At 36.2% G+C, this 23410-nt stretch overlaps 1 protein-coding gene across 3 annotated transcripts in view; it reads left to right on the plus strand.

Moving 5' to 3' along the window:
- CADM2 (cell adhesion molecule 2) overlaps window positions 1-23410 on the plus strand; it is a 1174747-nt gene that overhangs the window by 986960 nt on the left and 164377 nt on the right. For all 3 annotated transcript variants that reach the window (XM_011976654.1, XM_011976649.1, XM_011976643.1), the window contains one exon: window positions 1516-1653. In XM_011976654.1, coding sequence (XP_011832044.1) covers window positions 1516-1653 — 138 coding nt within the window. The remainder of the gene's footprint in view (window positions 1-1515; window positions 1654-23410) is intronic.

Raw genomic sequence — 23410 nt, forward strand, 5'->3', positions numbered from 1 at the left:
GCTTTCCAATATTCCTTTTCTTTCTTTTTTCTTTTTTGTTTTTTTGAGACAGAGTCCAACTCTGTAGCCTGACTGGAGTGCACTGGCGTCATCTCAGCTCACTGCAACCTCCGCCTCCTGCGTTCAAGCGATTCTCCTGCCTCAGCCTTCTGAGTAGTTGGGATCACAGGCGCCCACCACCACCCCGGCAAATTTTTTTTTTTTTTTTTTTGGTGTTTTTAGTAGAGATGGAGTTTCACCATGTTGGCCAGGATGGTCTCAATCTCTTGACCTCAGTCTCCCAAAGTGTTGGGATTACAGGCGTGAGCCACCGTGCCTGGCCACAAAATACACAGAGGATAATATTCTTTTTAAGCTTTAAGAACTATGAAATTAGGAAAGAAAGAAGCAAAAGTTAAATTGTAATTTGGTAAGGGATAGAGAAATCTGTTTGTGGGTTTTTTTCTTCAATGCAGTCTACCTTTTAAAATCTCTACACTAGTAAATTGTAAAGTATATTGAATGATTGTTTTTAAGATTTACACACAGGTATTTTCACAGGTAAAATTTTACAATTGAGGCCAGGCACAGTGGCTCAGACCTGTAATCCCAGCACTTTGGGAGGCCGAGGCTGGTGGATCACTTGAGGTCAGGTGTTTGAGACCAGCCTGGCCAACATGATGAAATCCCGTCTCTACTAAAAAGTACAAAAATTAGGCCGGGCACGGTAGCTGACGCCTGTAATCCCAGCTCTTTGGGAGGCTAAGGTGGGTGGATCATGAGATGAGGAGTTCGAAACCAACCTGGTCAACACGGTGAAACCCCATCTCTACTAAACGTACAAAAATTAGCCAGGTGTAGTGGCACCCACCTGTAATCCCAGCTACTTGGGAGGCTGAGGCAGAATTGCTTGAACCTGGTAGGTAGAGGTTGCAGTGAACAGAGATTGCACCACTGCACTCCAGCCTGGGTTCAAAGCAAGACTCTATCTAAAAAAAAAGAAAAAAAATTATTCTGGCATGGTAGCACACACCTGTAATCCCAGCTACTTGGGAGGCTGAGGCAGGAGAATCACTTGAACTCAGGACGCGAAGGTTGCAGTGAGCTAAGATCGAGCCAGTCCACTCCAACCTGGACAACAGCGTGAGACTCTGTCTCCAAAAAAAAAAAAAAAGAAAAGAAAAATTACAATTTAATTTCAAAAACTACTTTGAGCTATATGCGTCTTACATACGTTCTTGATTTTCTTGATACTATGTATGTATGTATCTGTACACATATACATGTGTATGGATATGTATATACATCTATGTGTATGCACATGTATATACATTTGTGTATATGCATATGGACATATACAACTATGTATGTATACACACACACATGAAGCAGTTTATTACATAGTAGTTTGTTAACTTGATTGAGAACTTCTTGTCAATTAACCATCCAGTTCAGTTTCATGTGTGAAAGTAATAGACATAATAACAAATCAGCCCTGAAGATTGATGCTCACTTCATCATTTGCTTAAATTTCAGGTGTTCCTGAAAAGCCTCAGATTAGTGGATTCTCATCACCAGTTATGGAGGGTGACTTGATGCAGCTGACTTGCAAAACATCTGGTAGTAAACCTGCAGCTGATATCAGATGGTTCAAAAATGACAAAGAGATTAAAGGTAAAGAATGGAAAAATGAAAATCAAAATTAATGTGCTGAAACCAGTATGACATGTTAGGAAAAAGTCATTTTACATTATTTTTCAAACCATAGTATCTCTTACAGATTACGCATCATTTCAACCAGATTTACTCATTCTTAAGTAAGGTAATTTTACAAGGTATATTAATATATAAGTATAATCCCTGTGTGCCTCATTTTCCTCTTCTGTAAAATAGGTTTAAAAATAATATACACCTTATGGAAAAGTTGAGGGAATAATTCAGTTAATATATGAAGAAACACATAGATTCATATTTCACAATAATAAGCAATTAGCACATATTAGATATTATTTCAGAACTCACATATAATATTTAAGTTAAAGACAGAGAAACTGTATAAATTATTTCTTCAACTTTGTTTTGGGAATTACAGGGTTCTGAGAATAAAACTGGTTAAATATCAATAAATTTGATTCCTGTTGATTCTCATGAAAGGCAAAAATGTGTACTTGTCTAAATAAAAGTGCATACTTTAAATTCTTTATACACCTAAATTTAAACTCCCTCTCTCTCTGTCACACACACACACACACACATACACACACACACACACACACAAATGAAACATACGTTCTTTAGGAGGGGAATAAGTTTATAAGGGTGATGGCTTAGTATTTAAATATAATAATTGTTTATGATGATTATTAAAACATAATTCCTATGCCATTGTAATATGTATTATTTTCAACATTATCTTCTATGAGACGGGTTTATGCAAACCATTCTGCTTATTTTAAAATGTTACTTATCTATTTATTTTTAAGAGATAGGGTCTTGCTCTGTCACCCAAGCTGGAATGCAGTGGAATGATCATAGCTCACTGTACCTCGCACTCCTAGACTCCAGTGATTTTCCTGCCTCAGCCTCCTGAGTAGTTGGGACTACAGGCGTGCATGACCATGCTTGGTTAACTTGTTTTATTTTTTGTAGAGATCATGCTACAAAATCATGCTATGTTGCCCAGGCTGGTCTCAAACTCCTGGGCTAAAGTGACCCTCCTGCCTCAGCCTCTTAAAGTGCTAGGATTGCAGGTGTGAGCCACCATGCTCAGGCGTTCTAATTATTTTAACCTATAATTGTGATACCTTATATCACACTAATTAATTCTTCGTAATGGGCATGTAGGCTTAGCATATAAAATTGCCTATATTACTGAGAAATTATGATTATAATCCACACAATTGTTTTTATCAGTTTCCTATTTTAATTACTCTTTCTCTGCATATTTTTTCCCAAGAAAAGGTCCTTATCCATAATTTTACCCTGATCACTACCCTTGCCTTAGTATTTCTAATAAATATACATTATTGGATTACATTTGAGAAATGCCAGTCCCAAGACACAAGTTAGATGTCTTATTATGCTAAATTAAATTTCAGGTTACTATGTAACCTGATTCTTGAATTCTGTCAAGGCTCAGTAACATCCATTCTAATTTTGCCTGTAGGATATGTTAGTCTAGGCATTTCTGGACTTGGTTAGATCTCTCTTTAATGGATGTTCCACACTGCTTCCAGAGTTATCTTACTACAACAAGAATCTGATCCAGGCACTTTTCTGCTGAAGCATTTCTAATGGAAAGCCCTAAACTTTCGAATAAGTTTAAAATCTGCTTTCTGTAGCCTGTAAGAATTCTCTGTAAGAATTCTCCAGGCAGTGAACTCTTACACATCACATATTTCATTTTGTGTGAAGGTCTTGGCTCGCACTAAAATGCACTTCTTATATACAATCCTTCAATGAATTATTTTATTACCTATATGTTTTTTCTTCCTAAATTCTGACACAATTAGTTAATTAATTTGTTGTTTACTTAGTTCTCACTTTGTTAGTATTTTGTTTGTGTTCCAAGGATTTGCCTCTCTTGTATCCTCAAGGAGGTCATACACTTTCACATATTAAATACCTCACTAATATTGATTGATTGTTTTTCACATTGTAGCTGCATGACAAACCCATGATATACTCAGACATTTATAAAGGAAGTGAATTTTTGACAAAATTGGCCTCTGTGTTAAATGCCAAACAGATTTAATCATACACTGGGCAGGAGGGGAAAGATTTTTGCTCATATGAAGAAATATGAAAAGTTTAGTCTTACAAACAACATATTTTAAAATCATCTGAACCAAGATCAGAACAACAATGAAGACAGAAATAGGTACAGAATCAGAACATGGTTCTACGCTGTATTGAAAACTTGTGAAGATACCATTTTTTCTATGCTCTTCAATGCACTGCCATTTACAGAGCATTTATCTCTACATTTGCATCTATCTATCTGTCTACCTGTGTATCTGGCTATCTAATCTTGTAATTCTTTAGCAGGTTTACATTGTTTGTCTCTCTAACCAGATGGTGAACTTTCTGAGTGGCATATATTTTATATTTGTAAGTGTATATGTAAATACAGTTAGGTAAAGACTACTGCACAAAGTGAATATTCCCTATAGTTGCTGTTTCTGGATATACTAAGCAAAATGTCACTCGTCCGTCTTTTAGCAAACCCTCCTCATTTAAAGGAGTAATCCACCTTATCCGGCGCTATTTTCTCTTTTCAGAGATAAAAATTTGACTTCCTATTACCATCTAACTGTTTTTAGTATAATATCACTTGACACGTTTTAAAAAGACACTCCCTAGCGTAAAATAAGGCAAACGGAAAAGACAGGCTAATCAAATTGAATTAAATTCAATGCAATACAAAATTGTTAAAATGCCTCTCAATTTCACAGTATTCTATGGTGCATTGGTGAAGATGCAAATGAAGAAACCAAGAACCTTAACCTGTAGCTGTTTACGATGTCTTTGGGGTTATCAAACATGTTATGGAGAATATTTTCCTAAAAATTGACACGTTTGTACGAATCTTTATCTTTTCTCTGTCACTACCTAACATATTAATTTTATATCCAAGTTTCTGGGTAAAAGTCACTTGAAAGGTCTAGTTTATGGAATTTGTCCATACTTGATTATAGAACAGTGGTTCTGAAGCTATAGCCATTAAGCACAGGGCATCATCAAGTACAGGGTTTGCTGAATCTCAGATTATCAGGCCTTGATCCAAGATTTTCTGGTGGGGCAGGCCCACGGGGAAGCCTGAAAATGTGCGTGTTTACCATTGTGTTAAATGTGTGAGTGATGTTGACCTCCTGTTTCAGAATCACGTTAGTATGAAGAATATAAAATGAAGAGTAGCGGTAAACTACACAGAAGTCCTGCCTCTGTCTCTGAGCTTTATTTTTCTCCTTTGCTAAATAAGGATAATAATGGTTGCTTCAAAGTGCGTTTGCAAGAATTCCGTATAAAACAATATGAATGAAGTGTTTTCAGAGTATAAGGAATCATTGAATACATTTTAGCTGTTATTATCATTATCATTGTAATTCTGATTTTCAGGAAATCATGATGAGTTGTACCAATTCCTAAATTAGTCCTAGAAATATAAACAAATAAAACAAAAATATTCCTCCCAGGCTTTCACAATTGAGAAAGAGATATAAAAACATAAGATGTAACAGACACAGACACATGAACTGGCTACAGTTTTCTGCAGAAGTAGCAGATATCAGCCCTACTTTGTGGAAGAGGTTAAGGCTCAACAGTTCGTTTATGGAAGCAGGTACTCAGTAAATATCTGCTTATTGAGTAAATGTGTCTTAAACAATGTATAAACCAAACAGTGACTGAGGCAAGTCTCAGTCAATTTAGAGGTTTATTTTGCCAAGGTTGAGGATGCGCCCAAGAAAATAACACAAATCACAGAAGCATCTGTGGTCTATGCCTTTTCCAAAAAGGGGTTTAAAGACTTCAATATTTAAAGGGGAAAGAGCAAGCAGGAGGGGAATAAGAGGGGGGAAAAGTGTTTGGGGGAAGGGTAGACAGGGAGGCAAGTGGTTACATTCTTGTAAGAGTTTGATTATCTCTCAGTTCATCTACATTTTACATGAGAAAGAGAGTACAGGAAAAGTAAATTATGCACTTGTCTCTCAGTCAATCTACATTTTACATAAGATAACTATGTGAATAGATGAAGTGGAGGAAGGAGTCAATTATGCACTGGTCTGGGGTAGACAGAAGTCAGTCAATCTACATTTTACATAAGATAACTATGTGAATAGATGAAGCGGAGGAAGGAGTCAGTTATGCACTGGTCTGGGGCAGGCAGAGGGATTGTTTCGGGTCTTTCTCTGTCTCATACCTGTGAAGTAAAGCTAGTAATTTGCATTGTCATGGTTAGACTTTACAGAACTCTGTTTTAGGGCTAGTTTATAGGGACGGCATGTATTCTGGTAGATTATCGGACCCAGAAGGAATTTCCTTGTCAGCAATTTTGGAGACAGACCATTTGGGGAGATACATGGCCTTCTGTTATTATGAGGCTATGACATAGGTTTGTGAAATTGTAGCTATCATTCCGTGAAAAAAAAAGAAAAGCTTTTTCTTTTTTTTTTTTTTCATTTCTGAGATCCCAAGCTTAACTTTCCCTTTGGCACAGTGATTTTGGGATCCTGAGATTCCTATTTTCTTTCACAAAGGAGTGGAATTCATCATATGTGTTTGGGACAAAAGTAGGTGGTGGGACACTTTGAAGAAATGAATTTCATATATCTACGCAGAGTAACAGCATGTGATTGAAATAACTCTGAAACTTTATGTGTGGTATAGGCATGAGAATAAACAAAGAGGCAGGGTTCAGTTATGTCATGAAAGAGCTTTTATTCCAGATTAAGGTTTTGAAATTTATTCTATAGGCAATAGTGAAGCTTTTTTTTATATGCTTTAAAAAGTAAAATGAAACAATCATAATTTCATCCAACTCTGTTTTTTATCCCCTCTATGTGAGTTTTACTCAGAAATCCCTTTGGTGCCTCTGGGCAGAGCTGCATCCAAAACCACAGGTAGTTTCACTGCAGCCTTTAATCTTCTGCATAGCAAGAAAGTGAGTATCTGCCATTTAGTGTGAGAAAAGATGTGCATTGCCTTCCTAAGTCTGTCAGCTCCCTGAGAGCTTATATTTACATTAAACTTGTCATTCCATGTATAAGTTTAGTTCTGTGCAGTTTGAGGATTTACTATTACAAAACTTTGAGATCTTTTCTACCTAAGTAGCTTTTATATTAATGCATTAGGCAGCATTCTATGATAACCCTTAATTATCCACACCCTTGTATAAACCCTTCCCCTAGTGCATAGGAGATAATTGTGAATATGATGCGATATGATTGTCTATAATATGTTACCTTATATTATAAAATGGGTTTTGCAGACATCACTGTGGGTCCCTTTTGAGTTCATCAAAGGGAGATTATCAAGGATGGGCCTCATTGTTTGAAAAGAATGTATCTCTGACTTTAAGAAATAAGAAGGGGTACATTTTAAGAATGTACATTTTAAGAATGTATCCTTTCTTATTTCTTAAAGTCAGAGATACATTCTTTTCCTGGCCTAGAAGAGAACAAACAGCTATGTTGTGAATTGCTTATGGGTGCCATATGGCAAAGAACTGTGGGTGACCTCTAGGTGCTGAAAGCAGTCCCAGGTGACAGTTAGTGAGAACATAGGGACATCAGACATGTAGTCTCAAGGTAATGAATTTAGTAACAATCAGGGAGCTTGAAGAGGACCCCAACTCAGATTGAAATTAAAGCCCCAGCTAATATCTTTATTTAGCCAAGTAACACTGAGCAAAGGCCAAGGTTAAACTATACCTTGACCCCTCACTCACAGAAACCATGAGATAATAAATATGTATTGCTTTAAGCCATTAAACTTACAGTAATTTGTTACACAGTAATAACAGGAAACTGAGATCTAGAGAGACAGAATATTTTTTCATGGTCACACATCTAGCAGTTTAGGGGGAAGTCTGAAGACCAGCGTATTAGTTAAGAGGCATTGCAAGCCCGAGCTGGTAAGTACCTAAACTAATGGATGACAATGGAATTTTTTTACAAATAAATGGTTCTGAAAGAGAAGATAATTTTCAAGTGAACTTGGTGAATGATCTGGACAGATGGAGTAAAAGCAAGCATTAAGATTATAAAATTCAGGTGCCTAAATGACTTGGATAATGAATGTTTGCTCATTAAGAAAATAAGAGGCAGTAGGAGAAATTAATACACACACAAATTATAATATGTTCATGATATGGATTGGCTATGTCCCCACCCAAATCTCATCTTGAATTCTAGCTCCCATAATCCCCATGTGTCGTGGGAAGGACCTGGTGGGAGGCATTTGAATCATGGGGGTGGGTTTTTCCCATGCTGTTCCTGTGATAGTGAATAAGTCTCATGAGATCTGATGGTTTTATAAAGGCAGTTCCCTCCCCTGCACGTGCTCTGTTGCCTGCCACCATGTAAGACATACCTTTGCTCTTCCTTTGCCTTCCTCCACGATAGTGAGGCCTCCTCAGCCATGTGGAATTGTGAGTCCATTAACCCTCTTTTTCTTTATAAATTACTCATCTCAGGTATGTCTTTATTAGCAGCATGAGACAGACTAATACACTAATGAGATGCTGCTGTAAAGTTACCCAAAAGTGTGGAGGTGACACTGAAACTGGGTAATAGGCAGAGAAATAGGGACAGCTTGGAGGTATCAGAAGAAGACAGGAAAATGTGGGAAAGTTTGGACTTGCCTAGAGACTTGGAGGGCTCAGAAAGCAGGAAGATGTGGCAAACTTTGGAACTTCCTAGAGACTTATTGAATGACTTTGATCAAAATGCTGATAGTGATATGGACAACAAAGTTCAGCCTCAGGTGGTCCCAGAGGGAGATGAGAAACTTGTTGGGAACTGGAGTAAAGGTCACCCTTGCTATGAAAAGACTGGTGGCATTTTGCCCCTGCCGTAGAGATCTGTGTAACATTGAACTTGAGAGAAATAATTTAGAGTATATGGCAGAAGAAATTTCTGAGTGGTAAAACATTCAAGAGAAAGCAGAGCATAAAAGTTGGGAAAATTTGCAGGCTGATGATGCAGTAGAAAAGAAAACCCCATTTTCCGGGCAGAAATTCAAGTGGGCTTCAAAAATTTGCATAAGTAATGAGGAGCCAAATGTTAATCACCAAAACAATGAGGAAAATGTCTCCAGGGCATGTAAGAGACCTTCAGGGCAGCCCCTCCCTTCACAGGCCCAGAGGCCTAGGAGGGAAAAATGGTTTCCTGGGCCAGGTCCAGGGACTTCTGCTGTGTGCAGCCTCTGGACATGGTGCCTTGCATCCCAGCTCCTTCAACTCCAGCTATGGCTAAAAGGGGCCTACATACAGCTCAGGCTGCAGCTTCAGAGGGTGTAAGACCCAAGTCTTGGTGGCTTCACCATGGTGTTGAGCTTGTGGGTACACTAAAGTCAAGAATTGAGGTTCTGGAACCTCTGCCTAGATTTCAGAGGATGTATGGAAATGCCTGGATGTTAAAGCAGAAGTTTGCTGCAGAGGAAGGGCCCTAATGGAGAACCTCTGCTAGGGCAATGTGGAAGGAAAATTGGGGTCATAACCCCCACAGAGAGTCCCGACTGAGGCATTGCCTAGTGGAGCTGTGAGAAGAGGGCCACTGTCCTCCAGACCCAAGCATGGTAGATCCACTGACAGCTTGAAGCCTGTACCTGGAATAGCTGCAGACACTCAATGCCAGCTGTGAATGTAGCTGGCAGGGGAGCTGTACCCTACATAGCCATGGGGATGCAGCTGCCCAAGGCCATGGAAGCCCACTTCTCACATCAGTGTGACCTGGACGTAGGAGCCCACCTCTTGCATCAGTGTGACCTGGATGTGAGACATAGGGTCAAAGGAGATCATTTCAGAGCTTTAAGATTTGGCTGCCCCGCTGGATTGTGAAATTGCACAGGGCCTGTAGATCCTTCATTTTGGCCAATTTCTCCCATTTGGAACAGGAATATTTACCCAATAACTATATCCTCATTATATCTAAAAAGTAACTAACTTGCATTTGATTTTACAGGCTTATAGGCAGAAGGGACTAGCCTTGTCTTAAGACTTTAGACTGTGGACTTTTGAGTTAATGCTGAAATGAATTAAGACTTTGGGGGACTGTTGGGAAGGCATGATTGGTTTTGAAATGTGGGGACAATCTGTGTCTCCATCCAAATCTCATCTTGAATTGTAGCTCCCATAATTCCCATGTGTTATGGGAGGGACCCAGTGGGAGGCAAATGAATCGTAGGGGAAGTTTTTCCATGCTGTTCTCCTAATAGTGAATAAGTCTCATGAGATCTGATGGTTATATAAGGGCAATTCCCCTGAACATGCTCTCTTGCCTGCTGCCATGGAAGACATGCCTTTGCTCCTCCTTTGCTTTCTGCCATGAGGCCTCCCCAGCCTTTGCTCCTCCTCTGCTTTCTGTGAGGCCTCCCCGGCCGTATGAAACTGTGAGTCCATTAAATCTCTTTTTCTTTATAAATTACTCAGCCTCGGGGGTGTCTTTATTAGCAGTGTGAGAATGGACTAATACAGTTCATTCTTTAAAATGTTGAGGTTGAGGCTGGGCACAGTGGCTCATGCCTGTAATCCCAGCACTTTGTGATGCTGAGGCAGGAGGATCAATTGAACCCAAGGCTTGGACACCAACCTGGACAAAATAATGAGATCTTCTCTCTACAAAAAATTTAAAAATTAGTTGGGTGTGGTGGCACATTAGTCTCAGCTACTCGGGAGGCTGAGATTGGAAGATCATTTGAATCTGGAAGTTTGAGGTTGCAGAGAGCCATGATAGCATCACTGCATTCTAACCTGGGTGACACAGTAAGACCTTGCCTCAAATAAAAGAGAAAAAAGTCTGAGGTTGAAGTAATTATAATTATGCAGAATTTAAAAGGTTATGCTTACAGTAGATTTTTGAAGTTAAGTGATTTATAATGAGGAAAGAGATTTTGACTATATAAAGGTCTGGCATTTTGTAAGTCTTAGCCTTTTAAAATAGCCATTTCTCATTACGTGTACAGTGTGCTTCAAACAGAACTTCTCTCCACATGTGCTCCCTGCCCTGAGAATCATGCTGTGTATACCTGGATATCCACGAAAGCTGGACTCCGTAGTGGGTCACTGAAGTTTGCCAGTATCTAATGGCATTACCATTATTCTATAAGCATGATTTACTTATTATATACCATGTGTTTCAAAATGTTTGGCCATCAAGCTCGAATTGACATTAGCTATGTTTCCTTGTGTGAGTAAGTCCTTGCCATACATTTTAATGTCAATCAAAGATAGTGCAGCTTCTAATTTTCAAGTTAGCAAAACACAGCATAATTTTACTGTAAGCTACTTAGTAAATAATATATCGGCAGCTGGGGAAGAGTGAATTTCTCAATGCTGTGTTTCTCAAAAAGTGGCCTTTAGACCGCTTAGATTAGAATCACCTCAGGTGGTAGTTTACAAAATGCAGATTCCTGGTTTTAAAGTAGACTTACTAAGAATTCCTGGTTGTCAGGTCTAAAAATTCTGTTATTTCTCATGTATCTATAGTGTTCCTTATTATCAATAAAGTTTCAGAACCCATGGGATTAGAGCCTAATAAGCAAAGCATTAATAGGTATTTAGGAAAGAAAGGAAGGGACATCCTAAAGTACTAAGCTTAGAAAATTTGTCTTAACATTCTGTGTACCTTATGAGTTCTTTCTTGGAGGGGCATTCTGTACTATGGAATCGGGATGTACTTTAGTATTTTAATGTTTGAGAATTACAATAATAATTGCTGTAACCTACATCTTAGTAATATTCTCTGGCCACATAACTCTATTTTTTATTTCTTTATTTCTTGCTTGCTTATTTTATTTTTTTTTTTTTGGATTAAGCTTTGTGGAAACTACTTGATAAATGGTAGATTATATATTTATTTACTTTATTTGGTGTTGCAAAACTGGTTTTGTCCTAAGGACTCATTTAACATCAGTTGTATAAAACCTTAATTTGAATGAGTAAAATATTAACATGTAAACCAGAGATCACAAACTCTTTGAAATTAAGTATAAAAGAAGAGGAAGAGATTTGTGTCCCCTGAGTTTAAAGCCTCTGCATCATGTATAATAAGAATGAATTTAAAATATCATTATTTAAACTTATAGTATATGCCATTTATTTTTTTAGCATCACAAAGTGCTGGGATTACAGGCATGAGCCACTGTGCCCAGCCTCAACCTCAACATTTAAAGACCTATTATTTGTATGTTCCTTTATTTACACTTACTGCTTTGAAAGTGGCCTTGCCATTTCATCCAGAACATGCTGGGCACTATATAATGTGAGAAAAAAAAATGAATAGCATTTACATGTGGATATGTATATCTGTGTGTATGTGCACATAGCTTGAACTTTTCTCAATGGTGTTAAATGCACTGCCTCAAGACTTTCCAGGCAATACTAGGAGATATGTAAGTCACTCTGTAGAAGGAGATATAATGATTGTCCCATGTGTATATGAGTGGTAAAGGGGAAAGAATATTCACCAGAAATCGTGGAGAGTCTTTACTTTTTCATATTTATTTTAAAAATAAGTTTATTAAGATATAATTGACAAAAATCAATCTGTAGATATTTACATTTTGCAATTTATTAAGTTTTGACAAATGTCTATAGTAGTGAAATCATCACCACAAACAAGATAAAAAATGTATTTATTATCCCCAAAAGTTTATTCATATCCTTTCTAACATCTTCCCTGTACCTTCTCTGCCCACCCTCCACCTCATTCCCAGGAAACCATTGTTCTGCTTTATGATACAATAGATTAGTTTGCATTTTCTGCAAGTTTGCATAACTAGAATCATAGGGTCTGTACATATCTTTCTTTTTGTGAGTCTCAACATAAACATTTTGAGACTCATTCATGTTGTCGCACGTACACAGTTTCTTTTCTGTTTTCTTGCTGAGTAGTATTCTATTGCATGGATATATACACCACAGTTATTTACCCGTTTACCTAGTAATGGACATTCGGGTTGTTTGTAGTTTGCAGATGTTATAATAAAGCTACTATGAACATTTGTGGGTAAAATTTTGTGTGCCCATATGTTTTCATTTTTCTTAGGCAAATACCTAGAAGCGGACTAGCTGAATTGTATGGTAGCCATATATTTAATTTTTGAAAGACCTTGCCAACTTTCCAAAATGTTTGTACTACTTCACAAAATCCAATTCATTTATTGTATTACACACACACACACACACACACACACACACACACACATATAGTTTGTTTGTTTGTTTTGAGATGGAGGCTCACTCTGTCGCCCGGGTTGGGGTGCAGTGGCGCAGTCTTGGCTCACTGCAACCTCTGCCTCCCGAGTAGCTAGGATTACAGGTGTGTTTCAACACGCCTGTCTAATTTTTGTAATATTAGTAGAGACAGGGTTTTGCCATTTTGACCAGGCTGGTCTTTAACTCCTGACCTCAGGTCATCTACCCACCTTGGCTTCCCAGAGTGCTGGGATTACAGGTGTGAGCCACCACACTCAGCCGTATTACCATTATATTTTAGTTTTATGAATCATGCTTTAGTTTTGTATATGAGAAATTTTCATCTACGCAAGATCATATGCTTAGTTACAGGAATTTAGTGTTGTTATGAATTCTTACACATTGTTGGAATGGAAAAAGTTTCGGTATGTATATCATGAGACACATAAAAACTTTTTTTTTTTTTTTTACTGGATTTTACATAGTGTCAAGAAATTGACCAAATAAATTGTTTCTTTTTAAACTTGTGTTTAATTAATGTTGTTAATCAATGTATTTAATTTAAGGGTTAAAGCAAGTGCATACCTTAATCATCTAGCACTCAGAAGCCCATGAGTAACCCTGACATTATAATAACAAAAATATTCAAATTTGCTAGCTCCATAGCGCTCATCTGATGATGGAGAGACTTAGTTACTGCTCAAGTTTTCTTCAGGTTATTTCAAAAAAATCCTTTACGGCTTCTTCATATGCGAAGAAAAATACCTCTTTCATTCTTTAACTTTGGATTTTTCATGGAAATTCACTTCATGATCCCTGTGGCACATAGTGGGAGAAGGTAGCTTTTCCCATTACCTTCGGTTAATGACAGTCTTTGAATGCATAAGATATTTTACAAAATTTATGAATCATATTTTACTAAAATTAATGCATTAATTGATTACCCTGTGTCTATGAAAAATACAATAATTAGCTCTACATGGTGGTGCACACCTGTAATCCCAGCTACTGGGGAGGCTGAGGCAGAAGAATTGCTTGAACCTGCAGTGAGCCAAGGTGGTTGCAGTGAGCCAAGATGGTGCCATTGCACTCCAGCCTGGGTGACAAGAGCAAAACTCCATCTCAAAAAACAAAACAAAACAAAACAAAACAAAAACAAACAAACATAAAAAGACATTGGATCCAGTTTTTCACAATATGATCAAATTGACATCTTAGTGTAGCAGTATCTAAATGAGTTGGTAAATTACCTTCCATTTGTGTTGGTAATGGGAAGTTGATTGAGATAGATTATTTTACTTCTATTACCTTATAGTATAGGTTACAGTTGGATCATGAAGTTCAAGTGCATTCACTGTCTACTATTTTATTTACTAGTTTGGAAACAAAATGCTCTGTTTCCTGAAAGTAGTCATTATATAAAAAGTCTTCCAAGGTAATCTTCCAAGAGAATAACCAATCTTACTTTTCCGTCACATTTTTCTCTTCAGTCAATAATTCTAAATTTAAAGTGTTATTTGTATACCTCCCAAATTGAAGCCAAACATGTTGTTAGCTCTGTTTATTTATTTTCACGTAGCAACATTATTTAGATATAATTCATGTCATCAAATTCATGTAAAGTATACAATTTAATAGTTTTTTAATAAATTCACAGAACTATGAAACGCTCACCACAATCAATTTTAAACTTTTATGATTCTACAAGAAACCTATTAGTGATAACTCCCAACTTTTCCCCAACTGTCTCCACCCCAACTCTAAGTAACCACAAATCTACTTTCTGTCTGTATAAATTTGCCTACTGTGGACATTTCATCTACAAAAATATGTAGTATGTGTTTTTTGTGATTAACTTAGCACAAACTAATATCATCTGTGTTGTAGCATATATCAGTACTTTATTCTTTATAATTAACAAATAATATATCATTGTATGCATATTCCATATGTTATTTATTCATTCATTAGTTGAGGTACATTTGAGTTTTTATGCTTTGGGGCTATTATTTTAAACACTGCTATAAAAATTTAGGTGCAAGGTTTTGTGTAGAAATATGCTTTCAATTCTCTTGAATATATTCCTAAGAATAATATTGCTGGGCTAAATGGTTTCTGCTTCATATACCTTAGGTGCTCTCTTTACGTAGATGTATATGTATTTATAATTGTTATATCTTTCTAATGGGTGGTCTTTTCTATCATTTTGAAATGATTTCCATTATTTTAATAACATATTTTATTTTAAAATCTGCTTTGGCTGCTATTAGTATAGTCACTCTAACTTTCTCTTGCTTGCTGTTTGTATCATATATTCTTTTTCATCCTTTTATTTTCAGTCCATTTGTATCTTCAAATCTAAAGTGTGTCTCCTGTAGAAAACATATATTTTGATCATTTAAGAAATCCAGTTTTATAATCTCTGCTTTTTGATTGAATTTTTAATCAACTTACAAGTAATCTTATAATCGATATTGGTTAATTTCCATGTATGATATTATAATAATTGATATAGGTTTATTTTCATCCATGATTTTACATTTATCTTCTATGTTTTATGTAATTTTTGTTTTATATTCGTTCTTTACTACTTTATGCTATATTAAGTAAATATTTTCTAGTTTAACATTTTAATTCCTGTAACAATTTTTCACTTTGTTTTTCAATTATATTTTTAGTAGATGCTCTCAGGCATATCATATATCTTACCTTATCAGAATCTAAATCAGATTCATAATAACCTAATTCAGAAGATACAGAAACGTTACTACAATATAGCTGTTTGCTCTTTCTCCCGTTTTTGTAGTATCGTTGTTAAACATATTACGTTTTACTATGTTAAAAACACAACAACACATGGTTACAACTACTACTTCATATACTGTTATGTCTTTAATGAAGCTGAGTAAAGCAAGGATAGCAAGTACCTAAAATTTGTCACATGAAACATATTATATATGTTTTTAATTCTCCTAATTTCTTCCTGCAAATTCAAGTTACCACCTAAAATCATTTCCTTATGATTTTGTGACGGAAAATGTGACGGAAAAGTAAGACTGGTTATTATCTTGGAAGATTACCTTGGAAGACTTTTTATATAATGACTACTTTCAGGAAACAGGATAAAAACTTACTTTTATCCACTTCCTTTGTCCTGTTATTGTCAAATATATTGCATTTTCATATGTTATAGACCCTGTAATACAATGGTAAATAATTGTTTTACATTATTAGTTTTGTTTTCCTGAAGAATCTTTGTTCTGATTATTATTTTTTAATCACTTAAGAGAAGAAACATGCCATTTTAACCTCTTTTTAATTATAAAATTACCTTTACTGGTGCTTTGTTGTTGTTGTTGTTGAACTATCTGAGATCACTTTCTTTAGCCCAACTTTCTTTAACACTTCTTATAAGGCAGGACTGCTTTAATAACTTCTCTTAGATTTTGTTTACCTGAAAAATATTTTATTTTACCTTCATTTTCAAAAAATAATTTTACTGGATGTAAGGTTCTTATTTGACATTTTTTCCTTCTTTGAGCACTTGGGATATGCTACCCAACTACCTTCTGACCTTCATCGGTTTTGATGAAAAGTCAATTGTCAAAGGAGTTCCTTGTTTTTTTGGAGTTCCTTTGTAAAAGTACCTGTTTTGCTTGGCTTATTGTTTATTGATTTGGAGGAGCTATTTCCATTGCAGTGTGAAGTCTCTGATGTCATTCCTCAGGAAGCACAGGCTTTGGCACATGCACAGTCCCCCTAGGATGATAATGGCTTCAGAAGGACTCTCACTGAATGTCTTTCTTTCCTGTCGTCTCTGTTAAGCTCTCTGCTTATGTTAGTATCACACCCAGTGATTCTCCTTCATTGTTTGCCAGCTGGTTGCACTACTGTTTTCAATAATGCTATGTGCATAAGGTGTTCCACAGCTTGATCCATTTAAATCCAGAATCCTTTGCTGGGTTTTTTTGTTTCGTTTTGTTTTTTCTTGAGGCCAGTCTTTGACATTTTCTCTAACCTGTGACGACAGGAAGGCCCTTGCTAGTTGTCTCTTCCTCTGGTTTTCTTTTATAAACTAGATGGTCTGTGGTTTAGCGTGCTTATCTCATCTAGACACAAGGGCTTTCTTACTTGCTTTCCTCCAAAGTCTCCACTTTGAACTTCCCCCAACTCTGTTCCAAATATTTGGTTTCCTTAGAGAGAGGTTCAGAAAAACACTTCCCTGTTATAGCTGGCTTCTTCCCTGGGCAAAATGGTGGTAGCTTCTGGTCTTCTTGTTTTGTCTCTTCTGGGTTGAAATTTCCCCTCTATGAGTGAGCTAAAGTGAGAGCTATTGGGGTCCCTTTATTCTTGGCATATGAGCAGGGACTGGGAGAAAGAAGACAGCCCCAACCTTTCAGTCACACCACCTGGAATGCTGGCTCTGCAACCAAGAGTAATAATGAGTGAAATAAGAAATGCTGGCCGCCTGCCTCTTCTGGAAAGGACTGTAGTCCTTGGTTGGGGAAACATGGATCTCCACCTTGGGTATATCTACCCGGTTTTTCTCATGCCGAGTTGGGGATGAGGTTGAATTAGGGAGCAAGGTATGGTTCAAATACCACAGACTCTATCTGTTCTTACTAAGATTTCTAGTTTTTAAAAATAATTATTTGTTCATTTGCTATACGCCCTTAGCACAATTTTCAGAGACCTGAAATATGTATGTGTGTTTTAAAATAGTTTTCACTAGTTATGGTTGTTTAGCTGGAGAGAAAGTCTGCGGAGCTACTTATTTAGCATGACGTTCAGGAGTTGCCCTCAATTTCTTTTTCGTACTCATATATTTTCACGATATTGACTCGTAAATTATTCTAATTTATCTCCTTAAAAATATATTCCTCTCTTTATGCTTACATATCCTTTTGTCTCTCATTTCCTGCTAATTTTTCATAGATAAAACCTGTATTTTTCTTATTTTATATTCAAAAAATATCTTTATTTTTTGCCTCTATAGGAGATGAAATTATTTTATAATTTTCTTTTTCCCTGTAAGTAAGTATAGATAATGTTTAGTAATGTTATTCCCCTTTTCCTTGTAAAATTTATATGGAAAAATATATACAAATTGAAAAGATTTAACAGGGAGGTATATTTTTAACTCGGTAATTTTCCATTTAATTTTTTTCTCTTTAGTGATATTGCCAATCTCCTTTCTTCTGCCTGTTGTCTATGGTTAAATGCCTGAACTCCCAACTAGAGGAAGTTCGATAAATGGGACTCTAATCTAGTTGGTCTGCAGTGAGAATTATAATGGTCTGCAGTGAGAATTACAATGGTCTGCAGTGAGAATCACAGTGGTCTGCAGTGAGAATTACAGTGGTCTGCAGTGAGAATTACAGTGGTCTGCAGTGAGAATTACAATGGCTGTGGAAAATAGCAAAGACAGAACTGACAAACAAAGGGCAAATACAGATCTGAATAAAAGAAAACAGTTAGTCTGCCTAATTCCAGATATTTTGTCATATCCCTCTAGATTTTGTACTCTTCCAATACAGAAACTGATGAGAGGATTTAAAAAGAGATATACTACAAAGACAATCAATTAAAGACTGACAACTGTCCCCAAATTACACATATTGACATAGAACAAATCTACTTACTAGAAGGAAAAGAAGCTTTACCTGGCTGATTGCAACCATTATTTTAATGAATTGAAAACATACTTATTAAGCATCTATGATGTTTCAGATACTGTCTTAGATGCTGGCTATACAAACTATAGAGAAATATAAAAATTAGGAATTTCTGCAGAGGAAAGAAAGAAAGGAGAGCAGAAGGAAGAGAAAGAATGAAAAGAGAAAGAAAAATAGTAAAAAAGAAAATAATAAAGTTAAAAATTTAATCTAACCTTTATTTTATGAATACATAATTTATGTTGAACCTTGTGAACGTCCCAATGGGTAATTTTAATTTTTAAATGATGTGATTCTCAGAATACAAGGTAACCTGTTGAAAAATAATTTTAAAAACTCTGGTAGTACATGGTACATAGAAATATTATAATATATTCAGAAACTTAGCATTTCACAATGTTTTACTGATGCAAGTCATTCATTTATTCATTTTCACTACAGGTAGATGAGGGGCAGGTTGCTTATTCTTACATGTGCTGAATGCGCAGGACTTCATGAAACAAATAGTTTGATTACCAGAAAATTGCATCATCATAGATGTTTCAAAGAAGTCACACTTTCCTGCTGCTACAGAAATTGCTCAAATGCATAGATATTTTTATTTTCTTAAAGCTTATTCTACTGAATAGACTTAAAAATAATTTTCTGCCACATTTTATTATATTTTGGACATGCAATGAAACATCATTTTAAATATGTTTGAGGAGAAAGGACATTCTAATGTAGACAAATACAGAGCTCACCCTGAGGCTTCGTTCGAGTCAGGTAATATATATACCTGGTTCTTGTAGCACCTCTGAATGTAGATCTGGGAAATAACATTTAAGATAAATTTTATGAAAAGCATTGACATTTTACTTGTCTGGGTAAACTGAAAAAGAGACTTTGATATTTAGATAAATGAAGTATCTCCTCTTAATAATCCTCCATATACATTATTTTTCTCATCTGACCTTTTCAGATCTATTAAGAAGAGCTGAATTTCAGTACTATTCCTTGCTAAGTGGGATGGTTATCCATGTTGCCAATTAATGGTGGGGCCATACCTGTAAGAGTCAGTTTAAAACCAGGATTATGACTGGTACTTCCTTAAAAAAGTTGAAAATTATAAGGACTTTTAAAAATCTACCCTATTTCAGACAGGAGTTGTATGAAGGGGTGCTCAAAGGCAAGAATGAGATTTGCCTCAAGAATTTGTTTGAGGTCTTTTTCAGTGCACAAATGAATGTGGTTACCAGACTTTAAAGTTACACAGTATAAAATACAGTCCTACTATGTTTGGTCTAGAGACAGTTTAAAACAAATACAAAATGAAAAGCTTTGCTTGAACATTAAAGAAAAGTGTTTTGTAAAATATCGTTGAACATTTAACCTTAAGATACACACAAAAAAGTATTGACATTTCCTCTAAGACAAATTGCCTTTTAAAGTATGCGTTGAAGTTACTGAATGAGTTAGCCAGACATAGTTACTTTAGGTCAGTTAAGAAAGAAATAATGGGGAAGTTGTATTTAGTTTTCAGAAGTTTGATTTGCAGAACTGTGAAGCAGTAATTACACATGTCCAGTTCTCCACTGAGTTCGTTCACTCCTAATTTTTGACAATAAAGCCAACTCTCATGTAATGCGTACATTTTCTGTTCTCTATGAGATGAGGTCATGAATCTAGCTCACTGGTTATGGCAAAAAATCACTAAAGGACCACTGACAAAAATTATGTGGATTCAGACTAAATTCCTTGATTCCTCCCCCAAAACTATCATGTTATCCATCAAAAACCACTTTAAGAAACCCTACTTCTGAAAATAATAGTAAAGTTCCAGTTCCATATAAGCATAACTGTTTGGGACACACTAAGACCATGCTGTTTTGCTCATGGTCAGAGAATTCAAGACCCAAATAGGAAGTGCCACTTAATAGCCTACATAATTCCTAAGAGATACCTTCAAGTGATGAGAACGCATGGAAGTTTCAGTTTCTAAATCCTGCCTTGTCCCCAGTATGGTCTATTTAACTTGGAATGGATTAAAAAGAACTGGCCTAGTCTAGGTAGGTGGCTGATAAAGAGGTCTATTTCAGGATTTGGGGAAAGTATTTCATTATAAAAGTGAAGGTATTGGCGGGCGCGGTGGCTCACACCTATAATCCCAGCACTTTGGGAGGCCATGGCAGACAGATCACCTGAGGTCGGGAGTTTGAGACCAGCCTGACCAAAGTGGCGAAACTCCATCTCTACAAAAAATGCAAAAATTAGCTGGGCGTTGTGGCACACACCTGTAATCCCAGCTACTCAGGAGGCTGAGGCAGGAGAATCGCTTGAACCTAGGATACGGAGGTTGCAGTGGGCCAAGATCACGCCACTGTACCCCAGCCTGGGTGACAGAATGAGACTATGTCTCAAAAAAAAAAAAAAAAAGTGAAGATATGTTCTTTTTCAGTCTGTATAAATAGCACCAAAATTGCAAAAGTGGAGAAAGCAAAGAAACCAAAGTAGTTGAGATTATACTACTCAAGGTATATTAGCATCACTGTGGAGACAAGGCAACTTCTCTAGAAACTTCACTTAAGAGGATTTTCTTTTTCCAAAACTTCAGTCTAAAAGTGGCCAGAAACTAGATATAGAGCCTGGTGGCCTAATATTATAAACCTAGGGAAGATAGATATGAAAGTATCTCTTGAAATATATTTTGTGAAAAAAATTGGATGTAAGAAAATCCAGATATCTTGGCTGCTTATTTATTTATTTATTTATTTATTTATTTATTTATTTATTTTTCCCCAGCTAACCTAACTTGAGGCATTTAAACTTATTCACTTTGGGTGCTCCAGCGCTCGAACCTACATTTGCTATTTCTCTTTTCACCTTAGTTCTTGCTAAGACAAAAGATCTAATCTCCTGAATATAAGGAGATTGCTATTCTACAATTTAAATTTTATAAAGATTAATATAAAAACTAATAGAAAGTCCTTTATCTTGAGACTTTACCAAGAAATGTTCAGGCAACTAATTTTCATTAACAGTTATACTTGAGGAATTTTTCGTTCGCTATGTTTAAAAATTTTATTATAGAAAAATTTCTGACATATGCAAAGTAAGCACAATAATAGAATGAGACACTGCATGCCATCACCAGTTTTAAATGTATCAACATTCAGCCATTTTTTTCATCTATCCCTCTAATTACTCTCCACTCAATTGTAATTATTACTATAATTTACAGTTATGTTTTTTGTTGTTTTTATTTTGAGACGGAGTCTCACTCTGTCGCCCAGGCCGGAGTGAGCGGCGCCATCTTGACTCACTGCAAGCTCCGCCCCCTGGGTTCCCGCCATTCTCCTGCCTCAGCCTCCCGAGTAGCTGGGACCACAGGCGCCGCCACCACGCCCGGCTAATTTTTTGTATTTTTAGTTGAGACAGGGTTTCACCGTGTTAGCCAGGATGGTCTCGATCTCCTGACCTTGTGATCCTCCCACCTCGGCCTCCCAAAGTGCTGGGATTACAGGCGTGAGCCACCGCGCCCGGCCTACAGTTGTGATTTTTGAGGGAAAATTTACATACATTGAAATGAACTAATCTTAACTATAAAATTTTGACACAAATTACAAAGCAGATGAACTCACACCCCTTTTGATGTAGAGCATTTCCATAACTCCAGAAAACCTGAATATATTCTCTCCCAGTCAGTTTCCCACCCGACTCACCAAAAGTGACCACCGTTTTGACTATTTAAATGTCCAGAAGATCTAGTAGAGAGAGTAGGAGGAGTGGATTAGAAGTGGATTATGAAAGGAATTCTGCAAGTTCCTCTGTTTCTTGTTGGTTCTCAAGGTTTTCTAGTCATTTCATTAACACATTACATAATATATACGACGTGCATATTTTGAAATATGTAAAATGAAGATATGTGTGTGTGTATATATATATTTTGAAATATGTAAAATGAAGAGATATGTGTGTGTGTGTGTATATATATATAGATATGTGTATATATAATGTCCAGTGGAAGTTTTTGAAGAGGAACAATTAAAAAATAACGAGAGAGAGAAAAAGAGAAAAAGATGGGAAGAGTAAGTGCCAACATTCCCAGTCCACCTTTAGTTATGTCTCCAGTGTCAAATGTTTGCACTATACTCTTGCTCCTCAAAATATGGTCTGAGGGCCAGCAGCAGACTCTCAGACTCCACACCCTAACCTACTGAATGAGAATCTGCATTTTAACAAGATCATATGTGCGTTGCATTTTGAGAAGGCTATTCTTAATCACCATGTAATATAACTGTCATGCAAAAGAAAGGAAAATGAATAGAACCTGAAAGAAGGATACATATAGTATCAGCAAATAAACTATGCAATGTAAAGAAAATTTCTTTTGACTCTATAACTGTGTAATGCATCGTTATTTTAAAAATATAGAACAGGAAAGTAGAGATATATTTTAAGTATCTTTCCTATTCATTTCTTTGGGGAAGAAGGTCAGCCTAAAATATGAGAAAAGATACTATGATTGGCTCTTTTCAATGTTTTTTCTGTTCATCTTAAGGCTTCGGACAACCCTATAATCTATCACATTAGCCAATATTAAAATCAACACATTTACACTTTTTAAAATTTTACTTGAATGAGTTCATTAACATTTTATGATTTATACAGTTGCTATCAAATTTTATGTGTCCAATTAATATTACATTAAATGCTACTTTTGTAAGGGAAACAGCTAAAAGAAGCAGATGTGTGAGTTCTTAAAGTGCAGCTGTTATAAAAAGTAAACAACCAGCAGTAATACTTTGCAGTAATTTCTCATATATTGTGCAGCATAATTATAAGAATCATTTGTCAAGAG

Source organism: Mandrillus leucophaeus, unplaced genomic scaffold (assembly GCF_000951045.1).
Source record: "Mandrillus leucophaeus isolate KB7577 unplaced genomic scaffold, Mleu.le_1.0 Scaffold102, whole genome shotgun sequence".
NCBI classification, from domain to species: domain Eukaryota; kingdom Metazoa; phylum Chordata; class Mammalia; order Primates; family Cercopithecidae; genus Mandrillus; species Mandrillus leucophaeus.